Raw genomic sequence first — 21,012 nt, 5'->3', positions numbered from 1 at the left:
TAAAAGGATGTGCCGGGGGACAATACAAATTTAAAATTCCATATTCCTCTCCATTTATAAGGGCTTTAATCAGAATATATTGTTCAGATTCGTCTTTTATCTGATTTAGGATTTTGAAAGGAAAATTCTTCCGAATAAGAATAACAACTCCCCTGCTTTTTGAGCTAAAAGAAGAAAAAAGGCCTGATCAAATCCACCCTGTCGTAATTTCAAGTGTTCTTTATCCAACAAGTGTGTCTCCTATGGGAGAGCTATATCAACCCTTTCTTTCTTGAGATTTGATAATATTTTCTTCCTTTTGACTGGCGAAATTACTCCCCTTGACATTCCAGGTGCACCACTTAACCGACTGATCAACCATAATCGTCCGGGAAATCCGAGATCCATCGGGAGGGGAAACCCTATCCAGAACATCCCGAGCATAGAGCATATAAAATTCACAAAAATAAAGGCTCTCTAATACATTCACAACAGTATAATAAAAAACTATTTCTAAATAAAAAAAAATAAAATGTATTTAAATGGAGATTTTCCCCCTTGCTCCCAGGGGGTATCACTTCCTTTCCAAAGGTCCATCGTATCCTCTCCCAACCAGTGCCCCACCCTTGACCCAGGCGCTCCTCAATAGGATGAGGAAAATTCAAATATACTACAGAACTAGAGTTAACAGTGAGCACCCTACCCCCACCCCCCACCCACACCTGGATATATTTGGTAATATATCAAATATAAATATATATAATTATAAAATTACAACCTCAATAAGTAATAATTAAATATAATAACACAAAATAACAAGGGAAAACAACCCCGCTCCTAGAGACAGAGGTAAAATAGAATAAGGTAACCACCTCCCCCCACCAACATTAACTAAACCCCCCGGCTTATATATATATATAGAATAATAAAAAAATACATCAAGGGGGGGAGAAAATCGTTAAGTAGAGAACAAATAAATAAATCCCTCTTCCCACCCCCCAAGATAATATTAAACAGTAAGGTAAAAAAAAGGGGGATATAAACCGGAGTGGGGGGAAGGCAAACCAACATCAATTATCTCTTACAATTTATCTAAGAGAGTCCAAAAATTCCTTGGCCTTTTCCGGCGATCCGAAGTTATACACGGATCCTTCATGGTTAAAGCGTAGTGTTGCTGGGTAGTGTAAGGAGTACTGAATATTTAAGTCCCTTAAACACTTCTTCGCCTCATCGAATGCCTCTTTCGGACCAGAGCTGGGGAAAAGTCCTGGAATAACATGATCTTGGATCTTTTATAGATCATGGCTTGGGGATCTTTTCCAAGATTTATAGAGGCTTCTAGGAGTATCTGCCTCTCCTTATAGCTCTGCAGCCGGAACAGAACCGGGCGGGGGCGCTAGTTCGAGCCGGACCCGCGTATTGCAACCCGGTAGGCCCATTCTACCCTCACCTGGCCACTGTTCAAGGAACCTTGTAAGCTGGCCTTCCTCTTCCCGTTCGGGAAGGCCCAGCAAACGGATATTTTTTCGACGACCTCGATTCTCTAAGGTCCGGTCTCGCTGTTCGAGAGTCCGGACCCGATCCACGGCCGATTGCGCTGTAGTTTCGGAGGTCGCAGCCTTTAGCTCCGCCCCTCCGACTCGGAGCTCGATTTCCTTAATGTCTCGGTCATGCTTTTGCAGCGCGGCTGAGAGTGACCCATCGACTTCAGGATTCTTCAATAAAAACGTCGATCTTCGCATCCAGTTTGGAGATGATTTCCACAAGGCTCGCCACCGTATGTAAGTCCCCCGGGGCGGCTGCAGACGCCTCTGCTGCAGCTGGAGAGGGTGGGGGAGGGGTTCCTGCTTGCTGAGAGCTGCAGGCTCCCTTCCCTTTAGTCATTTTTACTGAAGATTAAATTGTTTAAATTCAATACTAAACAACTAATTAAATTAAACAACTATTTTAAATGATTTGGTGAGTGTGGTGGGGGTAGGTGACCCACTTTGCCCAAGTCTTGGGAGGAGCACTGCAGACTCAGACTTGCTGCGTCGCTGCCATCTTGGATCCCACCCCTGAGTTTCTCTTTGCTGTGAGGTCTCGTGGGTTTTCTGCCCAATTGTTACAAAAGTTGCCATATTAATTACCTACCACATCTCCATGGCAACTTTCTCATCTAAATTTCCACATGATCTTACCACATGCCGTTGGCAGAACAACTTGTCACTCAGCATGTATATGCCAGATGACCTACAACTTTCTATCTTTAAATGAATGCTGTGGACCTAAATGAGCTCTGGCCATTTCCAAAGCTGCCCTGTCACCCATGGCAGAGGAAGGCAAGATAGCTCCATGATTCTTCTACAAGGAACCTGGAGGTCTTGGTGCATGGGGTGTTCCAACAGAGAGCCACTGTCTTTCTGGAGGACCAGCAAAAGGAGCTGTCACCCTGCTAGCTGATCCAAGATTGGATCAATGATGTCTCAAGGAAGTGGAGAAACGTCGAGCAGTGCTGCAAGAAGATCAACGACTTTCTCTGCTCTACCAGAGGAATTGCCACACTCTTTTCTCTGCTACCTCACACTCACTCTATTTCTGCAATGTACTTACCTCCCACAATGTTCACATTCTGCCACTCTCATAACTGCATGGAACATCTTCCCTCAGTTGCTCTCAATCCCCAACCTCCCACACTACCAACCCTGCATGGCCTCAATGCTGCTTTCTTAATCCTTCAAACACTGCAGAACCTTTCCCTCACATGCAGCAGCACCAAGAGCCATTGTTATCTCATTCATTCACTGCAGTATAAACCAGCTGCCTAGCGAACTGAGCTGAGATATAAGGCCTGCTAAGATTTGCTGAGATATTTGTATCATCGATAGTCACAGGTGAGGTGCTGGAAGACTGGAGGTTGGCTAACGTGGTGCCACTGTTTAAGAAAGGTGGTAAGGACAAGCCAGGGAACTACAGACCAGTGAGCCTGATGTCAGTGGTGGGCAAGTTGTTGGAGGGAATCCTGAGGGACAGGATATACATGTATTTGGAAAGGCAAGGACTGATTAGAGATAGTCAACATGGCTTTGTGCATGGGAAATCATGTCTCACAAACTCGAATGAGTTTTTTGAGGAAGTAACAAAGAGGATTGATGAGGGCAGAGCGCTAGATGTGATCTATATGGACTTCAGTAAGGCGTTCAACAAGGTTCCCCATGGGAGACTGGTTAGCAAGGTTAGATCTCACGGAATACAGGGAGAACTAGCCATTTGGATACAGAACTGGCTCAAAGGTAGAAGACAGAGGGTGGTGGTGGAGGGTTGTTTTTCAGACTGGAGGCCTGTGACCAGTGGAGTGCCACAAGGATCGGTGCTGGGTCCTCTACTTTTTGTCATTTACATAAATGATTTGGATGTGAGCATAAGACGTACAGTTAGTAAGTTTGCAGATTATACCAAAATTGGAGGTGTAGTGGACAGCGAAGAGGATTACCTCAGATTACAACAGAATCTTGACCAGATAGGCCAATGGACTGAGAAGTGGCAGATGGAGTTTAATTCAGATAAATGTGAGGTGCTGCATTTTGGGAAAGCAAATCTTAGCAGGACTTATACACTTAATGGTAAGGTCCTCGGGAGTGTTGCTGAACAGAGAGTCATTGGAGTGCAGGTTCATAGCTCCTTATTGCAGGTAGATAGGATAGTGAAGAAGGCGTTTGGTATGCTTTCTTTTATTGGTCAGAGTATTGAGTACAGGAGTTGGGAGGTCATGTTGCGGCTGTACAGGACATTCGTTAGGCCACTGTTGGAATATTGTGTGCAATTCTGGTCTCCTTCCTATTGGAAAGATGTTATGAAACTTGAAAGGGTTCAGAAAAGATTTGCAAGGATATTGCCAGGGTTGGAGGATTTGAGCTATAGGGAGAGGCTGAACAGGCTGGGGCTGTTTTCCCTGGAGCATCAGAGGCTGAGGGGCGACCTTATAGAGGTTTACAAAATTGTGAGGGGCATGGATAGGGTAAATAGACAAAGTCTTTTCCCTGGGGTCGGGGAGTCCAGAACTAGAGGGCATAGGTTTAGGGTGAGAGGGGAAAGATATAAAAGAGACCTACCGGGCAACCTTTTCACAGAGGGTGGTACGTGTATGGAATGAGCTGCCAGAGGAAGTGATGGAGGCTGGTACAATTGCAACATTTAAGAGGCATTTGGATGGTATATGAATAGGAAGGGTTTGGAGGGATATGGGCAGGGTGCTGGCAGGTGGGACTAGATTGGGTTGGGATATCAGGTTGGAATGAATGGGTTGGACCGAAGGGTCTGTTTCCATGCTGTACATCTATATGGCTCTATGACTCATTCCTTCCTTTTCTGTCATTGCAGGAGACCATTATAATGGGGCACAGCAAACCATATGGGTGGTGATGAGGGAGGGGGGAAAACGCTCAACATCAGATGCTTACTGCCTACAAAGAGATAACCCATACTCTGTCAAGGACAATACCTGCAGGGACACAGAAACATCCAAACTGGTAAGCACCAGTTTACATGCTACTGCCACTCTCCCAATAAGTGCACTGCAAGTCTAATTCATTGCACACCATTTTTAAATAATAGCCACAATGCCATTTCTCTCATGTATTGCAGGCACAGCTAGCCTCCCACTGCCTTTTCACAGAAATGTTTGGTTCCCCAAATGATCCTCCTGGAGCTCTGAGCACTGAATCCTCAGCGAAAACACTGGCAAGACTACATGCTGCAACAAAAACAGAAATTCCTGAACAATCTCAGGAGGGCAGGCAGCATCTGTAGAGAGTTAACATTTCTAATTGAGTGACCCTTCCTCAGAACATTCTGCAACCCCTTCCAGCTTACATAAGGACACATTTGTGTGACTATTAGGCATAAATAGTGTGGGCAAATATGTTGATCAGTTCTACACAGAGACAGCTCTGCAGCTGGCTAAGAAAGAAAAGCACACTGGGAGGATGGTTGGAGCCCAGGCACCATCAGCCCCCAGGGAAGGGATGATCTTATTACAGACTTCACCCAAATTTAGAGTGAAGCAACAGCAGCAGACCAGACCAGCATCTGGGACACATCAGCCCTCATTGCTCAGAAGCTTCATATGGACAGCAATTCATGCAACTCTCTGTTTGCCTCCATGCACCAGCTGGCAGCTGTCACGGTGAGCCAGGTCCAGCAGCCACAGATGGAGGTGCACACAAACATGCACTCCATCGCCCCATGAATTGGTCCTCTGGATCAAATACAAGGTGACAGGAGGACAGTGAACCGTGAACCCACTCCATGGTCCTTCTCACAAGGGGACAGATCAGTGTCAGGAGGCACAAAATCAGAGAATGAACCATACATAGACCTCCTTGGCATTTTCACTGCAGAGGTGGCTGGGTCCTCCACTTCCACCTCTTTGACCCTTGGAAGTTTAAGCCAAAGAGGCTCAACTTGACTCTGGCAAGAATTCCTTTGGAAAGTCTCTCTTGTCCAATAAAAGCACCAAAGGCACTACACCTCCAGGCCAACTGGACTCCACAACCAAGCAGGGTCTGTCCACCACATCTATAGATCAAGGGAATACACTAAAATACAGAGGGAGGGAAAGGAAGGTCATAGAACAGTACAGTAGAGGAACAGGCCCCTTGGGTCACCATGTCTGTGCCGATCAGGATGCCATTCTAAACTAATCCTATCTGCCTGCACATAGTCTGTACCCCTCTCTTCTCAGGCTGTTCATGTGTCTGTCTAAATGCCTCACAAATGTTGCTATCTTATCTGTTTCTACCACCTTCCCTGGCAGCACATTCCAGGCACCCACCACCCTTTGTGTAAAAAACCTTTTTTGTACATCTCCTTTAAACTTTTACCCTCCTATCTTAAACCTATGCCCCCAGTATTTGACATTTCCGAAAGAAATAAAAGGACTCCGTCTGTCCATCCAATCCATGTCTTTCATAATTTTATACATTCCTTTCAGGTTGCCCCTCAGCCTTCAATGCAAAACAGTCCAACTTCTCTTTATAGATAATGTACTGTAATCCAGGCAACATCCTGGTAAACCTCTTTTACACCTTCTCCAAAGCCTCCAAATCCTTTCTATAGTGTGGCAACCAGAATGTACACAATACACCAAATGTAGCTTCACTAAAGTTTTATACAGCTGCAACATGACGTGCCAATTTTTATACTCAATGTCCCGACCGATGAAGGCAAGCATGTCATATATCTTCTTTACCACCTTATCCACTTGTGTTGCTACTTTTAGGGCACTATGGACTTACACCCCAAGATCCCCCACCACCCCCACTGTACATCTATGCTCCTATGGGTCCTACCTTTTACTATATACTTTTCTCTTGCATTCGACTTCCCAACATGCATCAGCTCACACTTAACTGGATTAAACTGCATCTGCTATTTCTTCACCCAACTTTCCAAATGATCTATATCCTTTGACAACCTTCTTCACTATTCATAACTCCACCAATTTTCATGTTGTCTACAATCTTACTTATCAGACCACCTAGATTTTCATCCAAATCACTTATATATATTAAAAGCAGAGTACTTGCAGAACACCACTGATCACAGGCCTCCAGTCAGACCCCTCCATACGCCTCCACCTTCTGTGACAAAGCTAATTTTGTATCCAATTTACAAATTCCCCATGAATTAATCTTCTGAACCAGCCTACCATGTCAAAAGCTCTAGTATAGACCCGATGAAGAAGGTGCACTCAAAAAGCTAGTGTTTTCAAATAAACCCATTGAACCTGGTGTCGCATGATTTTTGACCTTGTCCAACCCAGTCCAACACCGGCATCTCCACATCATAGTCCAGGTAGACAACATACATGCCCTACTCTCAGACACGGCAACTCAGTTGTTAGCAATGCTGCCTAATTGCACTAGGCTTCCGGGCTTGACTCCAGTCTCACACAACTGTCTGTGTGGAGTTTGCACATACTCCCCATGTCCATGTGGGTTTCCCTGGGTGCTCTGGTTTCCTCTCACAATCCAAAGAAAGACATGCTGTTTTGGTGTATTGGTCAAGCTAAATTGCCCATAGAGTCCAGGGATGAGAGTGCTAGGTGGATTAGCCATGGGAAATGCAGGGTTACAGGGACAGGGTAGTGGGGTGGGATACTCTTTAGAGTGTCAGTGTGGCCCAAAGGCCTGCATGGTTTCTATTATCAATACTCCATCACTTCCTCAAAAGACTCAATCAAAATTGACAGCCAAGATCTCAAGAAGAAATCTTAATGAGGCAGTTTGGAGGCAAAGGTGACAATGACTTGGAGATGGGGGAGATACAAAACAAGTATTTTATATCAGTGTTTATTGTGGAGAAAGACAGGGAAGATATAAAATGTAGGGAAATAGATGGTGACATCTTGAAAATGTCCATATTACAGAGGTGGTGGTGCTGTATGTCTTGAAATGCATAAAAGTGAATAAATTCCCAGGACCTGATTAGCTATCCTGGAACACTGTGGGAAGCTAAGGATGTGATTGCTGATCCCCTTGCTGAGATATTTGTATCATCCATAGTGCAAGTGAGGTGCCGGAGGACTGGAGGTTGGCTAATGTGGTGCCATTATTTAAGAAAGGTGGTAAGAAAAAGCCAGGGAACTATAGACCAGTGAACCCGACATCAGTGGTGGGCAAGTTGTTGGAGTGAATCCTGAGGGACAGGATTTATATGTATTTGGAAAGGCAAGGACTGATTAGGGATAGTCAACATGGCTTTGTGCATGGGAGATCATGTCTCAGGAACTTGGTTGAGTTTTTTGAAGAAATAACAAAGAGGATTGATGAGGGCAGAGTGGTAGATGTGATCTATATAGACTTCAGTAAGGCGTTCGACAAGGTTCCCATGGGAGACTGATTAGCAAGGTTAGAACTCATGGAATAAAAAGAGAACTAGCCACTTGGATACAGAACTGGCTCGAAGGTAGAAGACAGAGAGTGGTGCTGGAGGGTTGTTTTTCGGACTGGAGGCCTATGACCAGTGGAGTGCCACAAGGATCGGTGCTGGGTCCACTACTTTTTCGTCATTTACATAAATGATTTGAATGTGAACATAGGAGGTATAGTTAGTAAGTTTGCAGATGACACCAAAATTGGAGGTGTAGTGGTCAGCACAAAGGTTACCTCAGATGGGCCAGTGGGCTGACGAGTGACAGGTGGAGTTTAATTTAGATAAATGTGAGGTGCTGCATTTTGGAAAAGCAAATCAGAGCAGGATTTACACACTTATTGGTGAAGTCCTAAGGAGTGTTGCTGAACAAACAGACCATGGAATGCATGTTCATAGTTCCTTGAAAATAACGTCGCAGATAGATAAGATAGTGAAGAGGGCGTTTGGTCTGCTTTCCTTTATTGGTCAGAGTAGATATTAGACAACAGGTGCAGGAGTATGCCATTCTGCCCTTCGAGCCAGCACCGCCTTGAGTATTGAGTATAGGAGTTGGGAGGTCATGTTGCAGCTGTACAGGACATTGGTTAGGCCACTTTTGGAATATTGCATGCAATTCTGGTCTCCTTCCTATTGGAAAGATGTTGTGAAACTTGAAAAGGTTCAGAAAAGATTTACAATGATGCTGCCAGGTTTGGAGGATTTGAGCTATAGGGAGGGGTTGAATAGGCTAGAGCTGTTTTCCCTGGAGCGGAGGTTGAGATTTATAAAATCATGGGGGACACGGATAGGATAAATAGACAAAGTCTTTTCCCTGGGGTGGGGCAGTCCAGAACTAGAGGGCATAGGTTTAGGGCGAGAGGGGAAAGATATAAAAGGCACCTAAGGGGCAACTTTTTAACACAGAGGGTGGTACGTGTATGGAATGAGCTGCCAGAGGAAGTGGTGATGACTGGTACAATTGTAGCATTTAAAAGGCACCTGGATGGATATATGAATAGGAAGGGTTTAGAGGGATAATAGCCAAGTGCTGGCAAATCGGACTAGATAAGGTTAGGATATCTGGACAGCACGTACGAGTTGGACTGAAGGGTCTGTTCCCATGCTATACTTCTCTATGACTTCTATGTTACTCCCAGTTGATGTATGAATATTTGTTCTTTAACCTTATACCTGGTTGTTTGTCTCTCTCTCTCTCCCTCTGTAGGTGCTAAACACATTGCTACATCATCCATATCACTTCATGGCCAAAGTCGAGGCTCAAGTGGTGGAATGGTGGCTCAGTGGTTAGCATTGCTGCCTCACAGTGCCAGGGACCTGGGTTCAATTCCAACCTTGGGTGACTGTCTGTGTGGAGTTTGCACAATCTCCCTGTGTCTGTGTGGGTTTCCTCTGGGTGCTCCTCTGGGATTCCTACCACAATCCAAAGATGTGCACGTTAGGTGAATTGGCCATGCTAAATCGTTCATAGTGCTCAGGGATGCATCGGTTAGGGACATTAGTCAGGGATAAATATAAGTGATAGAGTACGGAAAAGGTCTGGGTGGGTTACTCTTCGGAGGGTTGGTGTGGACATGTTGGGCCAAAGGGCCTGATTCAAGGCTGTAAGGTTTCTAATTCTAATTTAATTGATAGAGGTCTGTGCTGAGAGCCTACTGCATCATCTGGAAGCAGGGGGAACAATGCCACGTCCATGTCATTGGTCATGCTGTGACCTTTGGCCCTCCCCATTCAACATCCCCAAATGTTTAGTTCTATCTGTGCACAAAGGTCCAGTTGTCAATTAGATGACCAGCAGTGGTTGTGTCAGGGAGCTGTAATACACAGAGGGTCAATGCTGGGTTGCTCCTGATAGTGGAATGACTCTACTCACCTTCCTGGCCATGCTTCACCATATCCTACCCACACAGATCCTCCTGCACAATTTAACTTCATCCTTTCCCAGACCCTGAAGGCCTTAATGCTGAACAGTAGCCTACCAAGGCTTAGTCTCACCACAAAGGCTGCCCTTGCCTCCCCAGATCGAACCTGACTGTGGTGAATTCCTGGACTGTTGTTATGGGAGGCAACTCTTAACATGTTGTGTCATGACATTCTGACTGACTGTGCCATCATGGATTTCAGTGAGAAGTATTCCCCTCAGACTTTGAGACATGATTGTCTGCTTGCTGCACAAGCAGTGCACTTGCCACATAAGCTACAGATCCATGAAGCAGGTACAAGATTAATGCAGTGTACAGCAAGATATGTAGCCCTGGACTGAGGACTGCACAGCAATGACGTAAGCTGACTACTTGTGTGACTGTGCTAATTGGCAAGGCAAAGTGTGGATGCTGTAGGCATGCAGGTAGATGCTGAGTGCTAAGAGAACAAGTAAGCAGCACTGAGAACTAGCCTACTTGAGACCTTGAACTGGGTGCCAGTTCCTGTGTCCAAAGTGTCCCCGCTGCAGTCTTCCAGTGTTAGTTACCCTGCAATACAAATCTGCTTCCAGACCCAGTGCACTAGAGGGGTGCCAAGATACTGCATGTCAATGTCTGTAGAGGAAGGTGTGTACATCCAGTGTCTGTGGATTGCGTCCTTGGCTGCGGAGCTTCTAGAACAATTGGGAGGGTTGGCTAACTAGTGTAACATTAGGTATCCTTTACGTCAAACTTAACAGACAATTAGTGTTTTTGTTACCTGTCAACAAATCCTTTTTGCAAATTAGAATAAAATTCCAGTTTAAAGTTACATTACTAATAAATTATGGCTGAGCTCTCATTGTTATCACTGAATGATGTAGATAACACATCAAATGTCAATTACAACTTAAATTACAAAAAAATCTAATTGTATTAATTCATAACAATCAGCTGTACATGATCAGCCTTCAGTACTACTAATGACTTAATAATCATTAATTCTGGAATGTAGATATTAGTAAACTGTCAGTAACTGTTATCATCCCCAATGTTGGTAATAGGCTGACAATGTTCCAGCTTTATACTCATATGACACCGATTAGTAAAACTATCACAGACCTCCTGTTCAGTTTTACAATATATTTTAAATGCTTCAATTTTATATTCAAACATTCCAACTGATCAGGTTTACAGTATAATACAATTGATTTATAACAAACAAGTGAATTTCAGCTTCCTGAGGGATGAACGTTGTAACACTCTACATTAGTAAGCAGAAGGGTTTACTCACCAGTGAATGTTTTTTGCGTGTTGATAATTCCAGAGTTGTGTCATAGAGACTCTCCACAAAGTTTCGAAGACATGGTACATTAACTTCATTCTTGACAGCCTTAAAAATAATAAAAATCTTACATTTATGCTGTGCACTTTATTGAACACAACTTAATTTAACATAAAATAAAACAAAGAACTGCAGATACCGCACTTCTGAAACAAACAAAAACAGAAATTGCTGGAGAAACTCAACAGATCTGACAGAGCTGACATTTCAAAGGTAGTGACCACAGATGCTGCCAGACCTGCTGAGTTTCTCCATCAATTTCTGTTTGTTTGTTAAAGTTTAATATAATTGACTATACTCACTGCAGCCACTGGAAATAGAATTTCTACAAAAAGGCCAGCCAGTGCATGTCTAATGTCTTTGTCCTTAACATCCAAAAAATACTGTGCACATTCCTAAGGATACAGATCCAAATAAAGGCAGGAGTATTAGCTTTACAGAAAAATTATACAGATGATTTTATTATTAAACATTTAATATGGTAATAACAATCAAATAACAATTTTTGTGGTAAATCTACATAAACCATTCTAAATAATTATCATGAATAGGGTACTCAGAATGCATACTTAAAACTTTACAAACTAAAACTGAAAGATCATAAGAGTCATGCAGGAATGTAGAGCTGAGGTTCAAATCTGATCAGCCATGATTTTATTAAATGTCAGAGGAGATTCAAAGGATTGAGTGGCCTACTCCTGTTTGTATGTTCTTCAGATGTAAAATCTTTATTGGTCATTATGATTGACATAATAAGCTGTGGGGACTTGTATTCAATAAGTACTCATTGTGTATTTTAAAAAATGTTTTCTTTAAAAAATAATTTGAAATTTAACACCTCTGCAGGGAGTGAAATAATCTCTTTGGCAGTAGTGATATATGGGCATACAGTGATTTGACAACCTGTTTTAGGCCTTGTTTGTTTTTTTTTTCTATTCCATTGCCAATGGGGTCCCTCCTGAAACATGCAGATGGTGATCTGATGACATTATTAGTCTCTAACTGCTATTTCAATTTTGGCCTTACTGGGAAAGCTGCTGCATTTTTCTAAAGGTGAATGCATGTTACAAGACTGAAAAATAAAAGAGGCCATTCAAAGTAATATATCTCATTCCTTCATGCAGCCAGGAGGAAAAGGAGTGTTCCTCCAAACCACAGATGGAAAGGTTTGCCCTCCTTGACCTGGTTTGGAGGCATAAAGTTAGCCCCTTCCCAATAAAAGGCATTCCTGGAACTGTAGTCTGCAGCTGAATCACCCTGTATTATGGGTGTGAAATTGGCAAATGACATATTAAGAAGGCCCACTGATTAAAACTGGCTGGAACTCATTCTGTCACAGGTACATGGGAAATAAATGTGTCCTCACAAAGTTTACAGACCAAATGTTGTCCTTTATTGCCACTGTACTTTTACACTAAAATATTATTATACAAGTAATACAATCAAACAAGTTTCAGAAATCAAACCTGCATAAATTGGAAAGAGGCTTCAAAATCCTCCACAGGATACATCTTAATTCGAAAGAATTTCATACCCATTATGAGACTAATACTGCTTTGAACTACATAGGGATTCTGTTCTTTCTGACGTAGTTCCTTAAGTTCTGACATAAATTTCTTTTTCACAGCAGGAAATCTATAAAGGTGAAAGAAATTATTTCTTTTCATTATTCGCATTCAGTTATTAAGTTTTAAGGCTATATATGGAGTAATATTTTGCAGTGACAAAGGTCTATTTCTATCAACTATTATGAAAACAATTTCAGATACAATTATAAAAATCAATACTCACTTACCAAAGACATCTACTGGCAATATTAGTTATTATAATTTATATTATTTTACAGGTGAGCTCCTAAAATGTTGGGAGGAAGCATATATAATTGTTACGTATTAACATCAGAATAAACAAATCCCTGCTCTGGATCTGACACTGAACATTAAAGACTTTTCTACTCAAAGTCCCTGTTCCACACATAGAGACTTGAAAAATACCATAAGTCTTGGACATATGTGATTGCTGGCAACCATCTTCCAACAGGCAGTTTCTGAACCATGTGATTTTCAGTGACCAGCTGCTTCTTTCTGTATGAAACAGTTAAGTAGCTACATGGCAGGATTCCAATGAGACTTAGTAATTAAAATCTGAAACTGATTCATGCTCTTGCACTGGATTGCCATCTGCTGCTCTAAGATTCCATATGAGAACTAAAATTAGTCCTGGCATTTATGTCACTTGCAGTGAATCGATGATGGAAGAATGGCAAACGTTCTGTGCATATTTCTAGCTAACATTTATCATTACGTTAGGATATTGCAATTATTGTGACACAAAATTCTTGAGAGCATAAGTGTAAACTATCCTTACCCATTTCTGCTTGTGCAAAACTTAAATACTGTAAAACGTTGCACAGTACTCACTTTGATTGTGCCAGAACACCTATTACTTCTGCATATAAATCGTCTATAATATGCATGTTTCCAGTGTTGGGACCAAGATAACTAAATGAAAAACAATACATAGTGTTAGCAATGAAAATATAACAAATATATTAAATAAATGTATGAATGAGAATATACATTTTACCCCTCCTTATATTTGAAGTGCTTGAATGCCAAGTTAATAACTTCTTGGACCAAGTTGTCTGGTACAGGATGAAGTGAAAGCTGAAAAGGAATAACATACAGGTTTTAATCTACTTAGATAGAGAACATGGAAGATGCCTTACAACTGCCAGCCATCAAATTCTGGCTTACAAAATGAACAAAAAGCAGAGAACTGGGTAGGCCCCTCGAAAATCTCTTTAATGTCTGCCTGTTACTAAATGAAGTCTCATGCAGATCTTTAAATAGATACATAAAACTCTCACCTACAGTTAGTGGGAAGCTGTGTAAATATACAAGTCGGATTCTAAACAGGTTCTGGGATTTTTTTCTGAATTGATAAAGTATGCATATTGGGCTCAGTTATACAAGGTATTGAGCAATCTAATCATTGGTCATAACGGTGTTCTCCTGAAAAAGTGAGGCCTGGCTTTTCCTCTTAATAAACCTGTGGAGGACCATTCATGCTTTTGCATGATTGTTCCAGTATTCTCAGGAAACAAATTACTGGATCACCATTAGGTTATCATTGCATTATTTAAATACAACTTTAATTACCACAGCAGTTAGTTATTTTAATGGTGACAATTTATTGGTGCCATAATTTACATGAAAATGCAAAGAATTGTCAATATTGGAAATCAAACATAAAAAATAAAAAGATCAAAGTTACTTACTTGCTTTAAAACTTCAATTAATACCAGAGAAAAAATAAAATCAATTGCAAGATCCCTTCTCTCTAGAAGATAATCCCTTTGTTGTTCATCACTAAAAAAAAAGTTAAAATTGAATAGTAATTAATTGAATTATCCAGTGTCTTGCAAAGGATGACCGGTTTATCTAATGCAAATATATCATTAAAAAAAGGTATAATGTATTCTATATGCACTTATCAGAACAGAATAGCCTTTATTGTCACATGCACTCGAATGAGTGCAAAGTTTGTAATGTCACCTCTTGGTACCATCTCAGGTACAGATATTTTAAGTGTTGTAACAGAATTGAAATAGTAAAAAGATACACTAGTACAGGAATACAGAGTTTAAAAAGTCCAGAATGAGAATAAAAAGTATCTTTAAAGAACTCAAGTTATAGTCCTTTTTCAGTGAGTCCGTGCCCGCTGGGCTTCAGGACACAAGGCCTCGCTGCCTCTACATGCTGGCCTCTGTCCCAGACTCACCTGCAGGACTCATCCCCCGGCTGGCCTGGGCTTGCTTTGCTCTTGCACCAGGCTCCAGCTGCAACTGCAACTCACTTCCTGGACTCTGCTTCTGCAAAACTTGAAAGGGTACAGAAAAGACTTACATAGATGTTGCCAGGGTTGGAGGGTTTGAGCTATAGGGATTGGCTGAATGAGTTGAGGCTAGTTTCCTTGGAGCGATGAGGCTGAGAGTGACCTTAATGAGGTTATAAAATCATGAGGGACGTGGAAAGAATGAATAAACAAGTCCTTTTTCACAGAGCCGGGGAATCCAAAACGAGAGGTCGTAGGTTTAAGGTGAGAGGGAAAAGATTTGAAAGGGATTTAAGAAGCATTTTTTTCATGCAGAGAGTGGTGCATGTATTGAATGAACTGCCAGAGAAAGCGTTGAAGGCTGGTAAAATTACAACATTGAAAAGACAATTGGATAGGTACATGAATATGAAGGGTTTAGAAGGATATGGGCCACATGCTGGCAAATGGGACTAGATTAATTTAAGATATCTGGTCGGCATGGCCGAGTTGGACCGAAGTTTCTGTTTCCATGCTGTACAACTCTATGAACCTATTACCATGGAAAATGCATGTCAACTTCTGCTGAGTGGCATTTCTTATAATGGTCTCTATTATATTAAAGTAAGGCAGTACTTCTCAAATATTTCCCCATCCGGACCCTATTTTGGTGGTTGAAGACTGCTGACTGACAAGACTCACAAGAGGTTGGGGAGGAAATAGCAAAGGGTGGTGATGGGGAATGCCTATCATAAGCAGGGAGGGACAATGCCTATGAGGCTGAGGTACCTGTAAGTGCAGGTGGTGCATGGTAGGGTGTATGTGAAAGTGATGGGGAGGGGGAATAACTGTTTAATTCATATGAAAGTACTGAACTTTCTATCAAGATCATTTGTTGTGGTGGAGCTACCTTCTGAATAGTAGGTTTTTTTTGCTTTAAGAAGTCAAAGCACAGAAAGGCTGAACAGAAATGGTATGCTGTGGGTAACCAAATAAGGTAATTCTGTATGGCTAGAGACATTGAGAGTGATTTACAGAAATTGAGTATGGCCAAATAGCTTTGTAAAGAAAGGAAAAGTCCAGCCATGATATTGGCACGAATGGAATGTCTGTCTATGCCTGGTGGGTTGAGACATAAATAACACTGTCTAAATTTGGACCAGGAGGACATCTTTGTAGATCTGAGCTCTGACTTGTGCATCAACACACAGAATAAAAAGAAATTGCGTTCCAGAGTACAATTATGTTTAAAAGCCCATTGGACTGAAAAGCACAATAATAAAAAAAAAATAAACTTGGTTATGTTTGTAGGAAGCAAGTCAGAGGTTTATACTCTGTAGAATATTGGGCTGAATTTTCCATTCTCAAGAGCAATAGTAAGAACATTGAGAAAATAAGAAAAAAATGGAAAAAAAGATTTTTGATGCTGAGATAAAAAATTTCTGATTGTTTCCTTAAAATTTAAAAGATAAGTTCTGAATTCCTCCAATAAGCAATGACATTCTTGGGCTGGGTTTTCCCAAAATTTGGCTTCATACCAATTCCACGGAGGTTCTTGGAGGGAAGTGGGCGGGCTTCCCTCCATGAGTAGCAGCAACATTTCTAACTCTATCTAATGCTACTCAACCTAAGTATTACCCTACCTCCACAGCACCTTTCTTGCAAAATCCTACACTTACCAGTGGCAGAAATGCTTGCCGACCCCATGCCTTTATGATATTCATGCTGCAGACATCATGTTTAAAACCCAGTTGCATACTCTGTCAAATATTGCCAGCCTGGTCTGAATTTGTGCATGTGCATAGTCACGTCCAAGTGGAATGTGCAGCAGTGTTGGGAAAGGTTAATGTTGGATCTGATTAACTATAGCCTCCTTGATTAGACTAAGGACTGATCTCCTGAAACTTTCAGATTTGCAATTTGGTTTAAGCACACCATATGCTGCTGGTGTGGCATTGACTTTAGACACTTCAGAGTAAATTACATGTCTCTAAAAATGGGCATAACAACAAACTAAAGAGTGCTCAGAGGTAGGGTTCTAGGGGAGAAGAGAGAGAAAGACAGGAAAAGAGAGAAAGAAACAGATAGAAAAAGATGGCAAGAGGGAGAAAGAGTGAGGGAGAAAAAGAGAGAAAGATCTCATCTGGTGGGCCTCAGAGGCCAATTCTCATGGGAAGTAGGTGGTCCTGGTAGAGGATGGACCAGAAGAACAGGAGAAAAAACCAGGGAACAGGTGCCTAAATCCTCAGCCAGTAAGCAGGATGCCACCCCCACTATTTCAATGGGAACAACACTTTCTGCACCAACAGCATGTCTTCTGGTATCAGTGGACTGATTCCAATTGTCATGGCTGTATACTTTATCCAATTAAATGTATGATATCTAAACTGCTCCACAACAAAGTTAGATGATCAGAAAATTGCCTATATTATGTAACCATGATCACAAACATCACTGGTCCCAAAGAAAAACCATTTTCTCCAAATTACATCAATTTAGGTCCTTCTCCGATAATAAGGTGAGTCAAGCAGCCTGGACTTCTCTACTATTGATGGCTTCCCCAGGTACAGAATGTTATAGACCATACCCATATTGTTATTGAAGTGCAGCATGAGCCTATGGAGTTTGTCAGCAGAAAAGGTTTCCATTCCATCAATATTCAGCTTAACTGTGAGCATCAATGCCAGATTTTGCTGGTGCACACTAGATATCCTGCACGGTGTCTTGATACTTACATAGTAGAGAATTCCCAGCTTCTGCATCCTTCCAAAATCTTTGGACCATACAGTGATGGCAGATTGGCAAACCTCCTCAAACATGGCTGATTAAACCTTTACAAAATCCTCAGACTCATGCAAAACAGAGACACTACTCTACCCATATTTACATATTAAAAGAGACTACAGCCTTTATACGATGCCTGAACCACTGTGGAAGGACTTTGCAGTATAGCCCAGGGCTGCATTGTTGTGGCATGCTTCCGATTTGGAACGGACAAAGATTGGGTGGTGCTGGTGGTGGTGGTGGTGGTGGTAGGTGGGGGGCATCTTCTGAATACTGAGGAAATGGGGATTGCCAGCAATCCACTATAAATTAAGATGATGAAGAAGAAAATCAGGCATTGACCTGAAGGATCATCCAATACAGAATGATACAGATGGCTGTCCTGGAATATCTTGGCCAGGGGTTTGTCATGTTCTGCAGCACAAATCTTCAGTACTATTGTTGGAATGTGATCGGGCCCATAGCCTTTGCAGAATCCAGTGCCTCTAACCACTTTTGATATCATATGGAATGAATCAAATTGCCTGAAGGCTGGCAGCAATAATGCTAAGGACCACTGCAGGAGGCAGAGATAATCATTCACTTGGCACTTCTAGATGAAGACTATTGCAAATGCTTCAGCCTTATCTTTTGCACTGATATGTTGGGCTCCCCGATCATTGAGGATGAGGATATTTGTGAAGCCTCCTCTCCCACTGAGTTGTTCAATTCACAACTGGGTATGATAGGACTAGATCTGATCCATTGGTTGCATGATCACTTAACTCCATCACTTGCTGCTTGGAAGGCAAGCCATCCTGTTTTGTAGCTTCAACAGGTTGATATCACCATTTTAGATAGGCTTGCTGTTGCTCCTGGCATGCCCACCCTACACTTTAGAAAACCTGGATTGATTCTTTAGTTTCTTTAGTAGAGTGGGGGATATGCCTGGTCATGAAGCTGCAGATTGTGTTGGTGTACAAATCTACTGCTACTGATGCCCCACAGTGCCTCATGAACGCTCAATCTGGAGTTGCTAGATGAGTTTGAAGTTTGTTTGATTTAGTGTGGTGATAATACTTTATATGGTGTTGTGTGGCACTGTCAGCGAGGAGACAGGAGTTTATTTCCACAAGGATTGTGCGATGGTCACTCTTACTGATATACTGTCATGGACAGATGCATCTGTGGCAGGCAGATTGAGGAGGATGAGGTCAAGTATGATTTTCTGTCTTATTTGTTCCTTTACAACCTAATGCAGATCCAATCGAGCAATAATGATCTTTAGGATACAAGCATCATGATCAGTAGTGCTGATGCCCAGTGACCACTGGGTGGCAGACACTGAAATTTGCCACCCAATATACATTCTGTAGCTTTCTATCCTTAGCAGAGGAACACTGCTTCATCAGCCAAGGAAAGACAGTATGTGGTAATCAGCAGGAGGTTTCCTTTCCCCTTTTTGAACAGATGCAATGAGACTTCATGGTGTCCAGAGTCAATTTTGAGGACTCCCAGGGCAACTCCCTCCTAACTGTAGACCACTATGCCGCCACCTCAACTGGGCCTGTCCTGCTCCTGGGACAGGATATATCAGAAATGATGAAGGTGTTATCTAAGACATTGCTGATAAGGAATGATCCTGTGCAGATGACTATGTTGGAATGGACAGACGTACAGGCCAGACTAATTTCCTTCCCTAAAGGACATGAGTGAACCAGTTGTTTTTCCCAACAATTGATAATGGTTTTATGATCATCATTAGATTCTTAATTCTAGGCTAATTTTACTGAATTCAAATTCCACCATCAGCCATGATGGGGTTAGATCATCACTTTTCCTTGCTTTCAAAACATGCATCAAACCTACAGCAATCTTTGGTTTTAAGACAGTTCATTTCTCATTTCAGTCCATAATTAGAGCAACAGGAAAAGTAAAAAAAAACATGATCTCTATATGTTCATGCAACTATCAAGACTGCCCATTTCCACTTTGGTAACAATGTTCTTTTCTGCCCTTACTCAGCTTATCTGCTACTGACACCTGCATCTAAGCTTTTATTGCTTTTATATTTGATTAGTTCCCCTTTCCATCCTCTAAAATTGTGGCGATCCAAATTTCCAGCAATTGTCCTTTTTTGCAACTAGTCTATTTCACCCATCACCCTTGTCCTCACCCTTGCATTACTACCTAGTTAAGCAACATCTTGTATATGAATAAGCAGCACCAAACTTGGTCAACCAGACCAAAAAGTCTATGTGGGTGATAATGCTCCACTTCAGCTTCCTTTCTTCTCTCTTCATCTAAATTCAATGTTAAAGTCATCTATTCCTTTCTTCTTCGCGTGCTTCTCTAATCTCCCCTTATATGCATCTACAGTATATTAGTTGTTTCAACATTCCTTGTTACAGTGAATTTCACATTCTCACCACTCATCTGTTATACAGAATACTACAACAAATAGAGGTAGAGATATTCATCCCTATTCTTGATGAATATCTAACATTGATGGCCTCTAGTTATGTTCTTCTCACAAAAGAAACCATTTCCTCTGTATCCACTCTATCAAAACCTTGTAACACTTTGAAGATCGCTACTGCGTCGCTCCTGACTCTTTTTCTTTAAGGTAGCAGAATCCCAGCATGTTAATCCTTCTGACATGTATACCAACTCATTTCTAGTGTCAGCATTGTAGTTCTTCTGTGCACCCTCTCCAGTACTCTTTACTCTTTTTAATATGGAGAAAGTGAGGACTGCAGATGCTTGCGATCAGAGTCAAAGAGTGTGGTGCTGGAAAAACATAGCTGGTCAAGCAACATCCAAGGAGCAGGAGAATCGACTTTTCAAGCATAAACCTTTCATCATGAATAAGGCTTGTGGCCCAAGGGGGAGGGGGGTGGTGCTGGGGGAAGGTAACTGGGAGAGGAGTGTGGAGTGGATCGTGGGAAGGAAGATGGACAGGACAGGACATCAACTTACGGATCGTTTCAGAGAACATCTCTGGGACACATGCACTAAACAATCCCCACCCTGTGGCTGAACAGTCAAACTCCCCCACCCACTCTACCAAGGACATGCAAGTCCTGGGCCGCCTCCACCGCCAAACCCTAACCACCTGACACCTGAAGGAAGAATGCCTTGGGTCCCTCTAACCACAAGGGATCAATATGGATTCCACCAGTTTCTTCATTCTCTTCCCCCCCCCCCCCCCCCCCTTTTCCAACTTGGCACCACCCTCTTGAACTGTCCTACCAGTCCATCTTCCTTCCTACCTACCCACTCCACCCTATCACCATC

At 42.1% G+C, this 21,012-nt stretch overlaps 1 protein-coding gene across 7 annotated transcripts in view; it reads right to left on the bottom strand.

The window, feature by feature from the left end:
- Positions 1-21,012, bottom strand: part of LOC122551062 (protein furry homolog) — a 350,939-nt gene that overhangs the window by 227,969 nt on the left and 101,958 nt on the right. For all 7 annotated transcript variants that reach the window (XM_087988218.1, XM_087988219.1, XM_087988222.1 and 4 more), the window contains 6 exons: positions 14,417-14,507; positions 13,723-13,802; positions 13,557-13,637; positions 12,603-12,771; positions 11,439-11,531; positions 11,086-11,184 (listed from right to left, as the gene is read on the bottom strand). In XM_087988218.1, the coding sequence (XP_087844344.1) occupies positions 11,086-11,184; positions 11,439-11,531; positions 12,603-12,771; positions 13,557-13,637; positions 13,723-13,802; positions 14,417-14,507 (613 nt within the window). The remainder of the gene's footprint in view (positions 1-11,085; positions 11,185-11,438; positions 11,532-12,602; positions 12,772-13,556; positions 13,638-13,722; positions 13,803-14,416; positions 14,508-21,012) is intronic.

This window comes from Chiloscyllium plagiosum, unplaced genomic scaffold, assembly GCF_037043375.1.
Source record: "Chiloscyllium plagiosum isolate Xiang-an unplaced genomic scaffold, Cpla_swu_hap1 HiC_scaffold_6, whole genome shotgun sequence".
Classification (NCBI taxonomy): domain Eukaryota; kingdom Metazoa; phylum Chordata; class Chondrichthyes; order Orectolobiformes; family Hemiscylliidae; genus Chiloscyllium; species Chiloscyllium plagiosum.
The sequence above is the reverse complement of the archived record's forward strand: the minus strand, read 5'-3'. Positions and strand labels throughout refer to the sequence as shown.